This window comes from Neopsephotus bourkii, unplaced genomic scaffold, assembly GCF_033783945.1.
Source record: "Neopsephotus bourkii isolate Nb327-2 ecotype Australia unplaced genomic scaffold, CSIRO-AGI_Nbou_v1 NB_1557, whole genome shotgun sequence".
NCBI classification, from domain to species: Eukaryota; Metazoa; Chordata; class Aves; order Psittaciformes; family Psittacidae; genus Neopsephotus; species Neopsephotus bourkii.
The window spans coordinates 789,003-802,650 of record NW_026902033.1 but is presented as its reverse complement, the minus strand read 5'-3'; the positions used below and the strand labels follow the sequence as shown (position 1 = coordinate 802,650).

The window sequence follows — 13,648 nt, the reverse complement described above, 5'->3', positions numbered from 1 at the left end:
TTCATTCCATTCCCAGCTCCATTCCCATTCCCAGCTCCATTCCCATTCCCAGCTCCATTCCCATTCCCAGCTCCATTCCCATTCCCAGCTCCATTCCCACTCCCAGCTCCATTCCCATTCCCAGCTCCATTCTCATTCCCAGCTCCATTCCCATTCCCAGCTCCATTCCCATTCCCAGCTCCATTCCCATTCCCAGCTCCATTCCCATTCCCAGCTCCATTCCCATTCCCAGCTCCTTTCCCATTCCCAGCTCCATTCCCATTCCCAGCTCCATTCCCATTCCCAGCTCCATTCCCACTCCCAGCTCCATTCCCATTCCCAGCTTTGTGCCTATTCCTGAGGCTCGGAGCAGGTTCCCCCAGCATCGTGGTGGCTCCTGGTTGATGGTTCCCCCTTTGCCCACAGGAGGTGGATGCTGCCCAGCTCCTGCGGCTCTATCTCAGCTATGACCTGCTGGAGGAGGCGGTGGACTTGGTGCTGGAGTACGTGGATGCTGTGCTGGGGAAAGGGCACCGGTACTTTGGAATCGAGGTGAGGCTTTGGGATGTCCCTGGGGCACATCCTGCTTGGATGGAGCAGCTCTGCCATGGAGCCAGGCTGAGGGAGCTGGGCTGGGGCAGACTGGACAAGAGAAGGCTCCTGAAGGGGAGACCTGAGAGCAGCTCCAGTGCCTAAAGGGGCTGCAGGAAACCTGGAGAGGGGCTTGGGACAAGGGCCTGTAGGGACAGGCCAAGGGGAATGGCTTGAACCTGCCCGAGGGGAGACTGAGCTGAGCTCTTAGGCAGAAGCTCTTCCCTGTGAGGGTGCTGAGGCGCTGGCACAGGGTGCCCAGAGAAGCTGTGGCTGCCCCATCCCTGGCAGTGCTCAAGGACACAGGGGCTTGGAGCAAGCTGCTCCAGTGGAAGGGGTTGGGGTTGGAGCTGGAGGAGCTTTAATCTCCCTGCATCCCAACCCATCCCATGTCCCTGTTGTACCCATGCGGGTGCTCACTGTGCCCATGGTGAGGAGCGGTTCTGCTGCCATCGCACCCCAACATCCCCTCTGTGTGTGTGTGTCCCCCCAGTTCCCACTCTCAGCCACAGCCCCCATGGTGTGGCTGCCCTATACCGCCATCGACCAACTGCTGCAGGCGCTGCGGGAGAGCACCGCCAGCCAGCACAGCGTGGAGGTAGGACCGACCCCTTCCCTATGGAGCATCCCCATGGTGTCCCCTGCTCCGAGCTGGATGTGGGGCGGGATCAAAGGGGGGGAGCCCTCACCTCCTGCTCTGTGCCCTGGCCCAGCTCTACCAGAAGCTCTCTGAGAAGATAGAGGACTACCAGCAGAAGGTGAGCGTGGCCACCCGGGACCGCCTGTACCGCCGCAGCTAGAGCCAGCCCCACAGCCCCCGGTGCTGTTCACCCTCATTCTGTCCCCATCAACACCCAGTTTGGGGAATGGGGAGGGGGTCACCTCACCCTGTTCCTCAATGGGGTGATGAGCAGGGCCTGGGGGTGCTGCCAATGCTCCCCCCCCCATCCCCAGTGCCATCCCCTCGCTGTTATTTATTTGGTGTGGTTTTGGTTAATAAACTCCAAGTGTTGTTATGGGTTTGTGTCCTGCAGCGGCAGGGCTGCACTGTGCCCTATGGCATGGCTGGGGGTGGTACCACCGTGCTCCATGGGGCTATATAGCCCCTAAGGGTTGGATTATGCTATAGCAGAGGGTGGGGTTACAGCTCTGAAGGGCAGGATGGGGTTATAGGGCCGGGATGGAGCTATAGGCTCAAGTGGCAGCACCGTACTCTAAGGCAGGACAGGGACTATAGGCTAAGGGGGGAGGCATTGTGCTATAGAGCAATGATGGAGCTGATAGGTTTGAGGGCCAGGAGTGGGGCTATAGGCTCCTAGGTTAGCACTGCTCTAGGGCAGGGATGGGGTTATAGGGCCATGGGTCAGGGACAGAGCTATAGGCTCCCAGGGTGGCACGGTGCTAGAGGGCAAGAGAGACACTATAGACTCACGGGGCAGGGAGGGAGCTTAAACTCAGGGGCCGGTACTGTGCTCCAGGACAGGAATGGGGCTATAGGTCTGGAAGGGGCCTATAGGGCAGGAACAGAGCTATATGTTCACAGGGTAGCACTGTGTTACAGGGCATGCATGGGACCTAGAGGTTCAGGGGGCAACACTATGTTATAGGGCAGGGATGGGTCTATAGGACAGGACTGAGGCTATAAACCCAGGGTGTCTATAGGGCAGGGATGGGTCTATAGGGGAGGGCTGAGGCTATAAACACAGGGTGTCTATAGGGCAGAGATGGGTCTATAGGGCAGGGATGGATCTATAAGGGAGGAACCGGTCTATAGGTCAGGGATGGGTCTATAGGACACGACTGAGGCTATAAACCCAAGGTGTCTATAGGGCAGGGATGGATCTGTAGGGGAGGGCTGAGGCTATAAACCCAGGGTGTCTATAGGGCAGGAATGGGTCTATAAACCCAAGCTATCTATAGGGCAGGGATGGGGCTATAGGGGAGGAACAGGTCTATAGGGTACAACGGGCTCCATAACCCCAACGGGATGGGCGGAGCTCCGCGAAGCCCCGCCCCTTGACGTCACGACGCACTGCGTCCCTCCCTGAGGCGCCGCTCCTTCCTCCGCCGCCGCCGCCATGGGGAAGAAGTCCCGCTCGGCTCCGTGCCGCCGGCCCATCCTGCAGCTCTCCCCTCCGGGCCCCCGCCGGGACGAGGCTGCGGCTGCAGCGGCTCCCGAGGGACCGGAGTCCGGTTCCGAACCGGGTAAAGGGGGACGGGGGCGGTACCGGTGGGAGATGCGGTGGGAGGGGGGGGGTAGCGCTTTGTTACCGCGGCCTATGCAGGCCTCAGCGCGGCCTCCTCGTAGCGCCGCGGCCTAAGGCAGGGGGAAGGCGGTGGGAGGGGGGTGACGCGCGTTCCCCCCCTCCCCACCGCCTTCCCCCTGCTCAATGATCCCCCTTTTAACCCCTTAATCCCCTTCACAGACGAACCCGAAGCACTCACGGACCCCCCCCGCCACCCGCTCCCCCCAACGGCCGCAGCCGTTAAGCCCACAGGTACGAGGTTTTCCTGAGGTAAAATGAGGTGAAAACCGCCCTAAAAAGGCATGGGGCGGCTGCGTTGCTTGAAAAGAAGGTGTTTTGCCGTCGGGAAATGGGGGAAATCGGTGGGGTTTTATCACTTCAGGGTGTTTATGATAGTGGGGTGGTTTGTTTTACAACGGGGTGAATTAACCCCATCCTAAATACCTTATTATTAGGGTGCCAGCATCATTTGAATTGCTTTGGGGGGGGGTTATTCCCCGGGGGGGGTAATCACTTCTTTACCCTCATTTTCCCATTTCTTACAGATTTAGGGTGATGATCCCATTTAAGTCCATTCAGGATGCTATGGAGTGATTCCCCCCCTCATTTTTGGGGGGGAAACAGGGGTTTTATCCCCACTTTGCTGTTTCTCAAGGGGGCGGTGTGATATTAAATCCCCTCTTTAAATGATGATTTCTTCCCTTAAAAATGCAGATAATGGGGTAATTTTCCACCCAGGGTGTTTTTCTAGAACTATAGAATGGTTTGGGTTGGAAAGGAGCTTAACACCATCCAGTTCCAACCCCGTGCAATGGGCAGGGACACCTCACACTAAACCATGGCACCCAAGGCTCTGTCCAACCTGGCCTTGAACACTGCCAGGGATGGAGCATTCACAACCTCCCTGGGCACCCATTCCAGTGCCTCAGCACCCTCACAGGAAAGAATTTCCTCCTTAGATCCAATCTAAACTTCCCCTGTTTCAGTTTGAACCCATTACCCCTTGTCCTGTCACTGCAGTCCCTAATGAAGAGTCCCTCCCCAGCATCCCTATAGGCCCCCTTCAGACACTGGAAGCTGCTCTGAGGTCTCCACGCAGCTTCTCTTCTCCAGGCTGTTACTCCTGTTTGGAACAACAAGTGATAACTCTTTTTCCTTACCTGTTATTACCTACTATTAATCCTTAAATCACAGCATCCCAGCCTGGTTTGGGTTGGAAGGGACCTGAAAGCTCCTCCAGCTCCAACCCCAACCCCTTCCACTGGAGCAGCTTGCTCCAAGCCCCTGTGTCCTTGAGCACTGCCAGGGATGGGGCAGCCACAGCTTCTCTGGGCACCCTGTGCCAGCGCCTCAGCACCCTCACAGGGAAGAGCTGCTGCCTTATCTCCAGCCTGGATCTCCCCTGTTCCAGTCTGAACCCATCACCCCTTGTCCTGTCACTGCAGTCCCTGATGAAGAGCCCTCCCCAGCATCCTGTTAAACTCAACCCAGAATACGGTTATGTTGGGAGCAGTGACTCCCCCTGAATGATTTGCAGTCAGGATAGGCTTCTTGCCCATCCTTTTATTTTTCCAGGGCTGGGGAATTCTTTTCTCCTCCCAGTTTTGTTCCACCACTGGGATTTTTACCACCCAAGGAATGTATTTCCCATTCCCAGTGCAGCTGGGGGCTGTTCCCTCTTGGATTTTGGGGGTCAGGAGCTATCCCTATGGCTGCTTTAATGCGGAGCAGCCCCTGAGGATCCCTCACTGCCTTCCCCAGGCGGTCTGTGCCTGCTCGGTGCCTATGCAGACAGTGATGATGAGGAGGGTGAGACCCCAGAGAAGTCATCCCGTTCCGTGGATGCCAATGGCAACAATTCCTCGGATATCGACAGCACCTTGGCCAATTTCCTAGCGGTGAGTGCAGCTCCGGGGGGGAGCTCCATGCTCTGCGGTGCTGGGCTCCCCTCTCCCCTCTATTGGGATCAGAACCTGACCATGGGGCTGTTGTTTCCGCAGGAGATCGATGCCATCACGGCTCCCCCACAGCCTGCAGAGCCTGCTGCAGCCTCGGCCTCCTCATCCTCCTCCTCCTCTGTCCTTCCCCCCACACCTCCCCGCCCGGAGCCCAAGGACCCCGGCTCAGGGCAGCCCTCGGGCACAGCCAACGGTGCTGAGCCGGTGCCTGCACAGGAGTGGCAGTACGATACCCAGTGCTCCCTGGCTGGAGGTGAGGCCCTCACCCGCCCTGGGGGGGCAAGGGGGCGTCACTGGGGAATGGGAGGGTGACAGCAGAAACATGGAACTGGAGAATGGGTTGGGTTGGAAGGGGGCTTAGAGCTCATCCAGCTCCAACCCCAACCCCTTCCACTGGAGCAGCTTGCTCCAAGCCCCTGTGTCCAACCTGGCCTTGAGCACTGCCAGGGATGGGGCAGCCACAGCTTCTCTGGGCACCCTGTGCCAGCGCCTCAGCACCCTCACAGGGAAGAGCTTCTGCCATATCCCCAACCTGAACTTCCCCTGTTTCACTCTGAACCCATCACCCCTTGTCCCATTGCTCCAGTCCCTATGAAGAGCCCTTTCCAGCATCCTTGTAGCCCCCTTCAGACACTGGAGGCTGCTCTGAGCTCTCCATGCAGCCCCAGTGTTCTCAGCCTGGCCCCATGCAGGAGCTGCTCCAGCCCTTGAGCATCCTCGTGGCCTCCTCTGGCCTTGCTCCAACAGCTCCATGGCCTCTATGCTGGGGACACCAGCACTCACAGAGCAGAGGGGCAGGATCACCTCCCTTATGGGCTCGGTGTTGTGCTGTGGGTCACATCCTGTCCTTGTCCCTGGCAGTGGGGGAGCTGGAGATGGGTGACTGGCAGGAGGTGTGGGATGAGAACACGGACTGCTACTACTACTGGAACACCCAGAGCAACGAGGTGACCTGGGAGCTGCCACAGTACCTGGCCACACAGGTCCAGGGCCTGCAGCATTACCAACACAGGTCAGTGACCCCCCCCCCCAGACCCTATAGGGGCACTTGTGGGGATGTGGTCCCCATTCCTGCCCTTCACACCCTCTCTTCTTCCTCAGCAGCACCGTGGCAGGCGCCAATGGTGGCTTTGTAGCAGCAGCTGAGGTGTACCCCCAGGAGAAGGGGGTCGGCCGGGGGACCCCCATCACCAAGCGGGAGGTGAAGAAGGTCAGTCGGATGTGCTCAGCACCGGGCTCTGGTGGCCACAGGGCTTGGAGATGCCCTTTGGGCTGGCAGCTCAAAAGAGGTGCCCCATCAACACGGGCTCCTTCCTGTGTGGGGCTGGGAGCTCACGGTGGGGTTTGACCTGCAGGAGGTGAATGAGGGTGTTCAGGCCCTCTCCAACAGCGAGGAGGAGAAGAAGGGGGTGGCCGCAGCCCTCCTGGCACCGCTGGTGCCCGATGTGGTGAAGGAGGAGGAGGAGCGGTGGAGGAGGAAGGTGATCTGCAAAGAGGAAGTGGAGCCCCCTCCAGAGGAGGAGGTGAAAGCAGAAGAGGCCCCGGTGGCTCCGGAGGAGCCGGAGCCCAGCAGGGATCCCCTCGTGGAGGACCCGCTGCAGGAGGAGCTGTGCAGCGTGGTGCAGTCAGGGGAGAGCGCTGAGGAGGAGGAGGAGCAGGACACCCTCGAGCTGGAGATGGTGCTGGAGAGGAAGAAGGTGAGGAGCGAGGCTTTACCCTGGGAATGAGGCCTTTTCCCTATGGAGGATGCTCATGTCCCAATGTGTCCCCTACAGGCGGAGCTGCGTGCCCTGGAGGAGGGCGATGGCAGTGGGGCCGGCTCCAGCCCGCTGTCCGATGGGAGCCAGTCGGCCCCACAGGATCCAGCCCGGAGGATGGCCTCCAAACGGGGCAAATGGAAGCTCTTTGTGGGAGCTGCCAGCCCCGAGTCTGCCAGCAGGGGCTCCAGCAAAACGGGCCGGGAAAGCCCGGATCCGGGAGAAGCAGGTAATGGGAAAGCTCCCTTGGGAGCAGGGGGTTGGATGGGCTGCAGCTCTTCTCCCAAAGGGGGTGTCCTGGAGCCCCTGTGGCACTTGGAGGTGCCGGGATGGGCACTGCCAGGTTCTGTCCTTCATCCCATTAAGGAGCATGGGTGGAGGGTGCCCAAATCTGGTGCTTCTGTCAGTGCAGAGTGCCTGTGCTCAGTGCTATGGAGCAGAACCTCACTGTGAGGACAACCCAGTTCACGTGAGGCTGCTGGATCCGGGGGGGGTGTCAGCTCTACCCCTCGAGCAACAGCAGCCCCATGCCCCTGGTGGTGCTCTGCTGCCCCTGCTCTTTCGGACTCATCACACCCATGTTGAGAGCAGTGCAGTGGGAGCATCCTATAAACATAGTGCCTATGGGGAAGGAGATGGGTGTATGGCACTTGCAGTGCTCTGCTGCACCCTGCCCTTTGCTGCCTGTACCAGCCCTCCCCTGGTAGCCCTGGGGCTCTGGATGTGCCGGTCCCAGTCCCTCACCAGCACGGGGCTTTGGTCCAGCTCCCTGCCCCATGGCACAGCCATGGGGAAACAACCCCTGTGTCCAGGAAAAGCTGCCCCACAAGTGCCCTGAGCTCAAGAGGGAGATGGAGCCTGCCCACAGGGGGATTGCTGTGGCCCTAAGGGGTGCCTGCTGCAGGCAGAGGATCCTTCCTATCCAGGATCAGGCCTGGTGTGAGGTTGGCTCCCGAGGTGTTTCCATTGGATGGCATTCCCTGTGCCTCCTGCAGCCGTGGAGCTGGTTTCCCACTCAACAGGGAGCTGTTACTCCAAAATAAGCCATTTATAGCTGAGCCCCTTTGCTGCTGCAGGGGATTAAGGGAGCTCTGAGCACCAGGACACACTGGGAATTGGGGGGTTTAACCCCGAGGGCCTGAGGAATCCCTCACAAACTGCCCTGCTGGATGTGGCACTTGGGCAGTGCATTGGGCACAACTGCCCTGCCAGGCTATGGAGGCAGAAGCTTGCATTGAGCCAACTTGTGGGGAGCTCTGATGGTGATAAACTTACCTAATACCTGCTAATTCCTCGTGATGAAAGCACTGTGGCCACCTGGTGAGCAGCTCCCTTCGTGCTTCCTTAACTCCAGGCTCCTCCTTCAAGGACCAACCCCAGAGGCAACCACCCTCTCCCTTTTAACTCCAGGCTCTTGTCAGTGGCTCCTATAGGAAAGGAGGCTCCATCCCTGCCCTCTCCAGCTGGGTCTGTACTGGTGGGAGAACCAACCTCTCCTTCCTTCTGCAGCAGCCAGCATGGAAACAACCGATGCCATTCCAGACAAAGAACCAGAGCCTGAGGAGCCCCAGGAGAAGGCCAAAAACCAGGGGCCACCCAAAATGGAAGAGGAGGAGCAGGACCTCAAGGTATGGAGCCGTGGAGGTGCGTGTCAGCAGCAGCATGGAGGGACACGCTGGCTCCTCTGCCCATAGGAGGCCAGCAGCCACGGGGATGCTTGAGCTTTGGGTGGTGCCTTTGTGCCATGTGCCCGTGGGGATGGCACCTGTATCCCTGTGGAAGCCCTAAACCTCAGATCCCAGGGTTAGATCCTGCTCTGAGAGCAGCCGTGCAGCACTGGGGCTGGCATCCCCGATGCTGGTACCCTACCAGGAGCCAGCAGCAAAGGCTTGGAAAACCCATTACAAGGACTCCAAGGGGGGGCTGTGGGGGGTCCAGAGCCAGAGCCCTGGGTCTTGTGACAGAGGGGGACGTGTTTGTCTTGACTCTCTTTTCACCAATAACCATGTTACAGTCCGGTGGCACGTCCCGTTCCCAGGCTGAAGACTCCTCGTCCGTAATCTCTCTGTTTCTGGAGCCTGCTGGTACCTCTTGCTCTTCCCTTCCTCCCAGGGTCACTGGTGGAAAGCTGTTGTTAGCTCCAGCCTGGGGGTTTCTGCAGCGTCTGCTGCTGGTTTGCACTCCCCAGCCTTGGTTTGCTCGCTGGGGCTGTGGCAGGGACACACAGAGCTGTCAGGGGGACCTTTGTCCTTGGCATTCACTGCTCGCTCATTACCTGGGCTGTTCAGTTTGGTTCCGAAGCATCCTTCTGCTGGCAGGCATCGGCACCAACGTGTGCTGGGTGGTTTCTTGATGGGAAGTCAGAGTCCAGCCTCCTCCCTGCCCTCTGTTCCTGCCACTTCATTATTCCTCCAGTGTGGAAGGAAAGGGTTTCCTGGCAGATTCATAGAACCATGGAATGGTTTGGGCTGGAAGGGAGCTTAAAGCTCATCCAGACCCTGCCACGGGCAGGGACCCCTTCCACTGGAGCAGCTTGCTCCAAGCCCCTGTGTCCTTGAGCACTGCCAGGGATGAGGCAGCCACAGCTTCTCTGGGCACCCTGTGCCAGCGCCTCAGCACCCTCACAGGGAAGAGCTTCTGCCTAAGAGCTCAGCTCAGTCTCCCCTCGGGCAGGTTCAAGCCATTCCCCTTGGCCTGGCCCTACAGGCTCTTGTCCCAAGCCCCTCTCCAGGTTCCCTGCAGCCCCTTTAGGCACTGGGAGCTGCATCTCTCCTATGAAATAACTCCAGGGGAGCTGAGATGTGATGCCCCTGCCCCAGCACAGCAGCATCCCCTTGAGGCTTGAGGAGGTTTTTAACTGAATTTCAAGTAAAAGAAGGTAAAACAGTCCCCAGCAGCACCAGGCCCTGGAGCCTTTCAAGCCATCCCCGGTGCTCTGGGATGGGCAGTGCAGTGTGGCACTATCCCACACAGGATCCCTTTGGAGCCGGTGGAGGAATGCCATCTCCCCGGGTAATGCATTGCCTTCATCACGTTGGGGTAATCTCTCTTTTGCCAGCTCTGATTTGCAGGGATCCAGCAGGGCCTCCTCTGCCAGCTCACCCTCAGCACTGGGATATTCCCTGGCTTCTCCATAGTTAACATGGGAATGAGTTCATTTCCCTGCCTCAGGCATCTGCTAAAGCCTCTCCTCAAGAGTGAAGGGAAAACGACCTTTATAGAGCATTCCCATTGGGATACCCCTTCCCGGTGTCCCCATCCTTGGCTTAGAGCCACTTCCATGCCTCCCCTCAGCTGGGGGATGGACGTGGAGATCCCCTTGCCCTGTGCAGTGCCCACACTGGGGTTTCGCTCCCGCTGGATGCTGCGGTTGAGCGGTGGCTGTCACTGTGGGACTGAATCCCTACTGGAGATCCTGTCCCTGCTCACGAGTGCATCCTGAAGCGGCATCCCAGCCCGTTCCCTTTGGGAAGCAGTTGGAGCAGATGTAGGGACTTAACCTCCCCTCCTTTGGGACGAGATCCTGCATGGAGAAGCCAGGATTCCCTGGCAGCTCCCTCAGCTCCAGCGGGGCATAGGAGGGAGCGGGGCTCACAGGGACCCCCATCCCAAAGCCCGTTTGCCGGGATGGCCTGGAGCGAGCCGCGGGGGCCGCGGGCACCCGGTGCCGCTGTGGGGGGGCGGCTCCTGACTCTGTCCCCTTTATCCCCGTCAGTTCCAGATCGGAGAGCTGGCCAACACCCTGACTAACAAACTGGAGTTCCTGGGCATCCACAGGCAATCCATCTCCAACTTCCACCTGCTGCTGTTGCAGACAGAGGTAACCAAGCCTCGGGACCCCCCATTCGCTCCGTCCTTGTGTTCCAAAGAGGATCCCATCCTCCCTGCTGATGCTGGGGGCCGTGTGCCCTCCATCCATGTATGGAGGGGAAGAGCATGGCTTTACACAGAGGCACTGGCTTCCTCCCTAACCCAGGAGGGAGAGGGGGGGTCTGCTTTCAGCCTCCCCCCAACACCTTCCCCCCCATCCCCTCCTTCTTGCCCTCTAGACCCGCATTGCAGACTGGCGCGAAGGTGCTCTCAATGGAATCTACCTCAAACGCAAACTGCAAGACGCCGCCGAGCAGCTCAAACAATACGAAATAAACGCCACCCCTAAAGGCTGGTCCTGCCACTGGGACAGGTACGAGCTCTCCTCCCTTTCTCACCTTTCATCTCTGACATCTCAGACATGAGTTGTGACCATCAGCACCCGACGACGTGGGCGCCGTCCCCTCTCGGACACTTGAGAGCAAGCTTCTGTGTTAGCAATGCTGGGCAGGCAGAGAGCAGCAGCACCACCGTGGGCTTTGAGGCAAGCAGCCCACAGCCGGAGGATCCCGAAGCGACGGAGCGGATCCCCCCCATCGGACAGAGCTCGTGGGCACTCTCCCGAGTGGAAGGCGCTGTTGGAGGGCGGGCCTGGGGGGTCGCGCATGCGAGAGCTCTGTGAACTTTGCAGGATGGCTGGATCACCTCTTCTGACCAACAGCTCTACCCAAGGACAAAGCCCAGCTCCCCGCCGGAACGAAGAACAAGAGTTGTGTCTGCTGCCAGCAGGTCAGACCCAAACATTTCTTTGTCCTTCCCTTTTTATGCCTTTTCTGGATGGAATTGCTTTTCCTTTGTTTTGAAATCTTTGCTCTTTTGTTTTTCAGCTCCCAGATCCGCTCCCTCTCTCTAGCATTCACTGTGTTGGTTTTGACACCCTATAAAGCCGCCTCCTCCGCGCACCACGGGGGTAGGGGGGGGCAGCCTCTCCTCTCCATCGGGGCTGTTCCCCCCCCTCCGGTGCCTCTTCTCGGAGGGCGACTTCCAGCCCGAGGGGGCAGCGCTGGCGCCGTCGCTCTGCTGCTCCTTCCCGAGGAGGGTTGGGGGGGCTTCAGGCAGCCAGCAAAAGAGCTCTTGAGCCCAAGCGCCTGCGGGCTCCCTGCCGTCCTCTCCTTGGTGCTTTGGGAACGGTGGCGGCCCTGCCGCAAAGCCAAGGGCGCTGAAACCCCTGCGAGAGCACGCGGCGGTGGCGGGGAAGGGAAGCTGAAATCTCCCTTCTGTCTCTTGTGATTTAGGGAGCATAGACGCTATTTCTATGTTAACGAGCGCTCGGGAGAGTCCCAGTGGGAGTTCCCCGACGGGGAGGACGAAGACGAAGGGCAGCGGACGACGTCCGACGGGAAGGCCAGCGCCAGTCCTCCCAAAGCACCTCCAAAGGACAAGGGAGAGCGCGCCGAGGATGCTGCCGAGCGCCCCGCAGGTACGGCTTGGGGTGGAGCGGGGGGGTCTGAGCCCCCAGAGCGGGTGCTGTGAGGCCGCAGCGAGCACTCAGGTGATAGGGATCCCTCCTTGTGGCCTCGTGGTGCTGTCAGTGGAGCATCTGCGTTGTCCCGTTGGATGGGAGGCGAGCCCATGGCCTGAGCTCTGCCTGCAGGGCCCCGGCAGGGAGGCAGGAGCAGGCAGCCCTGTCCGTAGCGTGGGTTTTCAAGCCGGTGTCAATGTGTATTCTTCAGGCTCCCTTTGTAAAGAATCCTTCTCAGGCCAAGTTCCTGCTCCGTCTCTCATGCCGCTCACCCCATTTTGGACTCTGCTTCAGTCTTCCGTCCCGGTCCTCCAGCCTCCTTTGCCTTTGGAAATGCCTCCTCCACCTCCACCACCACCGGATTCGCCTCCGCCGCCCCCTCCGCCACCGCCACCACCGGGAGAAGATGGAGAGATCCAGGAGGTGGAGATGGAAGATGAGGGGGGCGAGGAGCCGCCTGCCCCGGGCACAGAGGAGGATGCTCCCCTGAAGCCTCTCCCACGCCCGGCTGCCACCGGTAGCACCCAGGTGAGAGCTCCCCCACCGGGCCATGGCAGGGTGCTGGGTCGTGGCCTCGTGGCTGTGCCCCTCACCCCCTGCTCCCCTCCAGCCTGCCGCTGACGCCAGCCCCGTGCCGCTGCTCTCAGTGAAGCCACCGAAGAGGAAAGCCGTGGAGATGGCCCCGGCGCTGCTGCAGCGCGCGGCCACCATCGGCAGCTGCCCCGTGCTCTACAGCCAGCCCCTGCTGCCCACCGCCAAGTACCAGCCCTCCCCGGTGCCCTTGGCCTCGCTCCGGCCTCGCCAGCGCCTGCAGAGCGAGCTCCAGGCTCGCCCCAACCTCCGCATGGGGCCAGGCCCGCAGCCCAGCCCCATGGGGCTGCAGCCGGGGTACATGAGCGTCACCGCGCCCGCCGCGCCGCCCCTCATGAGCTACTCGGAGTGCGCCACCTCCGTCAGCCTGGCCGCGGCCGCCGTGCAGCCGGCACCGGTGCGAGGGGCCCTGCCCGCTGCCAGCACCGGCACCGCCGAGCAGCCACCGCCACCGCCGCCACCACAAACCCCCCCTCCGCCTGTCCCCAAGGCACCGCCACCGCCGCCACCGGACAAGGAGAAGCCGAGGAAGGGGCGGAAGGAGAAGGTGAGCGCGTGCGCGCCGGTGCCATTGCGGTGCCTCTCCCCCCCACGCTTCCCAGGCAGCCTCTCACCGCGGCTCCTGGTGTGTGCCTGGCACAGGGCAAGAAGGGCAAGACGAAGATGCCCTCGCTGGTGAAGAAGTGGCAGAGCATCCAGCGGGAGCTGGACGAGGAGGACAACTCCAGCTCCAGTGAGGAGGACCGGGAGACCACGGCCCAGCGGCGCATCGAGGAGTGGAAGCAGCAGCAGCTCATGAGGTGCGTGCGTCCCTTGCTTCAGGGATGCTTCCATGATCCCCATAGGGGCAGCGGGGTCCCCCCCCCGGGGTGCTGACACCCCTCTTTGTCCCCGCAGCGGCATGGCAGAGAGAAACGCCAACTTCGAGGCGCTGCCCGAGGACTGGCGAGCGCGGCTCAAGCGGAGGAAAACGGCGTCGAGCACGTGAGGGCCCCGGAGCCGTTGCCATTCCCGACCCTTTTCCTTCCTCTTTTTTTACAGATGTACAGTTCCAGCCCCTTCCCCATGCCCCTTGTCCAATAAACTGTAGGAGTTTGGGACGTGCCGTGCGGCGGGACGGGGGTGGTTTGGGGCTGGTGGTGCTCAGGGTGATGCTGTTGGGGCCCCGTTACGGTGTTGCCCAGGGACACTGAA

The 13,648-nt window shown here is 60.5% G+C and overlaps 1 protein-coding gene and 1 long non-coding RNA gene across 4 annotated transcripts; both read left to right on the top strand.

The window, feature by feature from the left end:
- Nucleotides 1-381: 381 nt before the first annotated feature.
- Nucleotides 382-1,382, top strand: LOC133221798 (uncharacterized). Its single transcript, XR_009728073.1, has 3 exons — nt 382-531; nt 1,064-1,168; nt 1,284-1,382. It is a non-coding gene; the product is annotated as an uncharacterized LOC133221798 (long non-coding RNA).
- Nucleotides 1,383-2,608: 1,226 nt separating this feature from the next.
- Nucleotides 2,609-13,470, top strand: FNBP4 (formin binding protein 4). Of its 3 annotated transcripts, none has more exons than XM_061371029.1 (17): nt 2,609-2,775; nt 2,997-3,068; nt 4,578-4,714; nt 4,817-5,027; nt 5,636-5,786; nt 5,879-5,984; nt 6,130-6,471; nt 6,550-6,760; nt 8,041-8,159; nt 10,247-10,351; nt 10,581-10,714; nt 11,033-11,130; nt 11,637-11,821; nt 12,158-12,391; nt 12,474-13,001; nt 13,097-13,254; nt 13,352-13,470. In XM_061371029.1, exons 1-17 carry the CDS (start codon nt 2,649-2,651, stop codon nt 13,440-13,442), a joined length of 3,009 nt encoding a protein of 1,002 aa, XP_061227013.1. In that variant the 5' UTR covers nt 2,609-2,648; the 3' UTR covers nt 13,443-13,470. The 3 variants fall into 3 exon arrangements, with proteins under 3 accessions (XP_061227013.1, XP_061227011.1, XP_061227014.1); XM_061371027.1 differs by having other exon boundaries at nt 5,876-5,984; XM_061371030.1 differs by lacking the exon at nt 11,033-11,130 and having other exon boundaries at nt 2,612-2,775; nt 5,876-5,984; nt 12,075-12,391.
- Nucleotides 13,471-13,648: the final 178 nt, after the last annotated feature.

Excerpts from the sequence above, each read along its gene's own strand:
- FNBP4 (XM_061371027.1), top strand. The coding sequence starts at position 2,649 with ATGGGGAAGAAGTCCCGCTCGGCTCCGTGCCGCCGGCCCATCCTGCAG. Across the intron at positions 10,715-11,032 it reads TGGTCCTGCCACTGGGACAG|GATGGCTGGATCACCTCTTC; the intron begins GTACGAGCTCTC and ends TGAACTTTGCAG. Across the intron at positions 11,131-11,636 it reads GTTGTGTCTGCTGCCAGCAG|GGAGCATAGACGCTATTTCT; the intron begins GTCAGACCCAAA and ends CTTGTGATTTAG.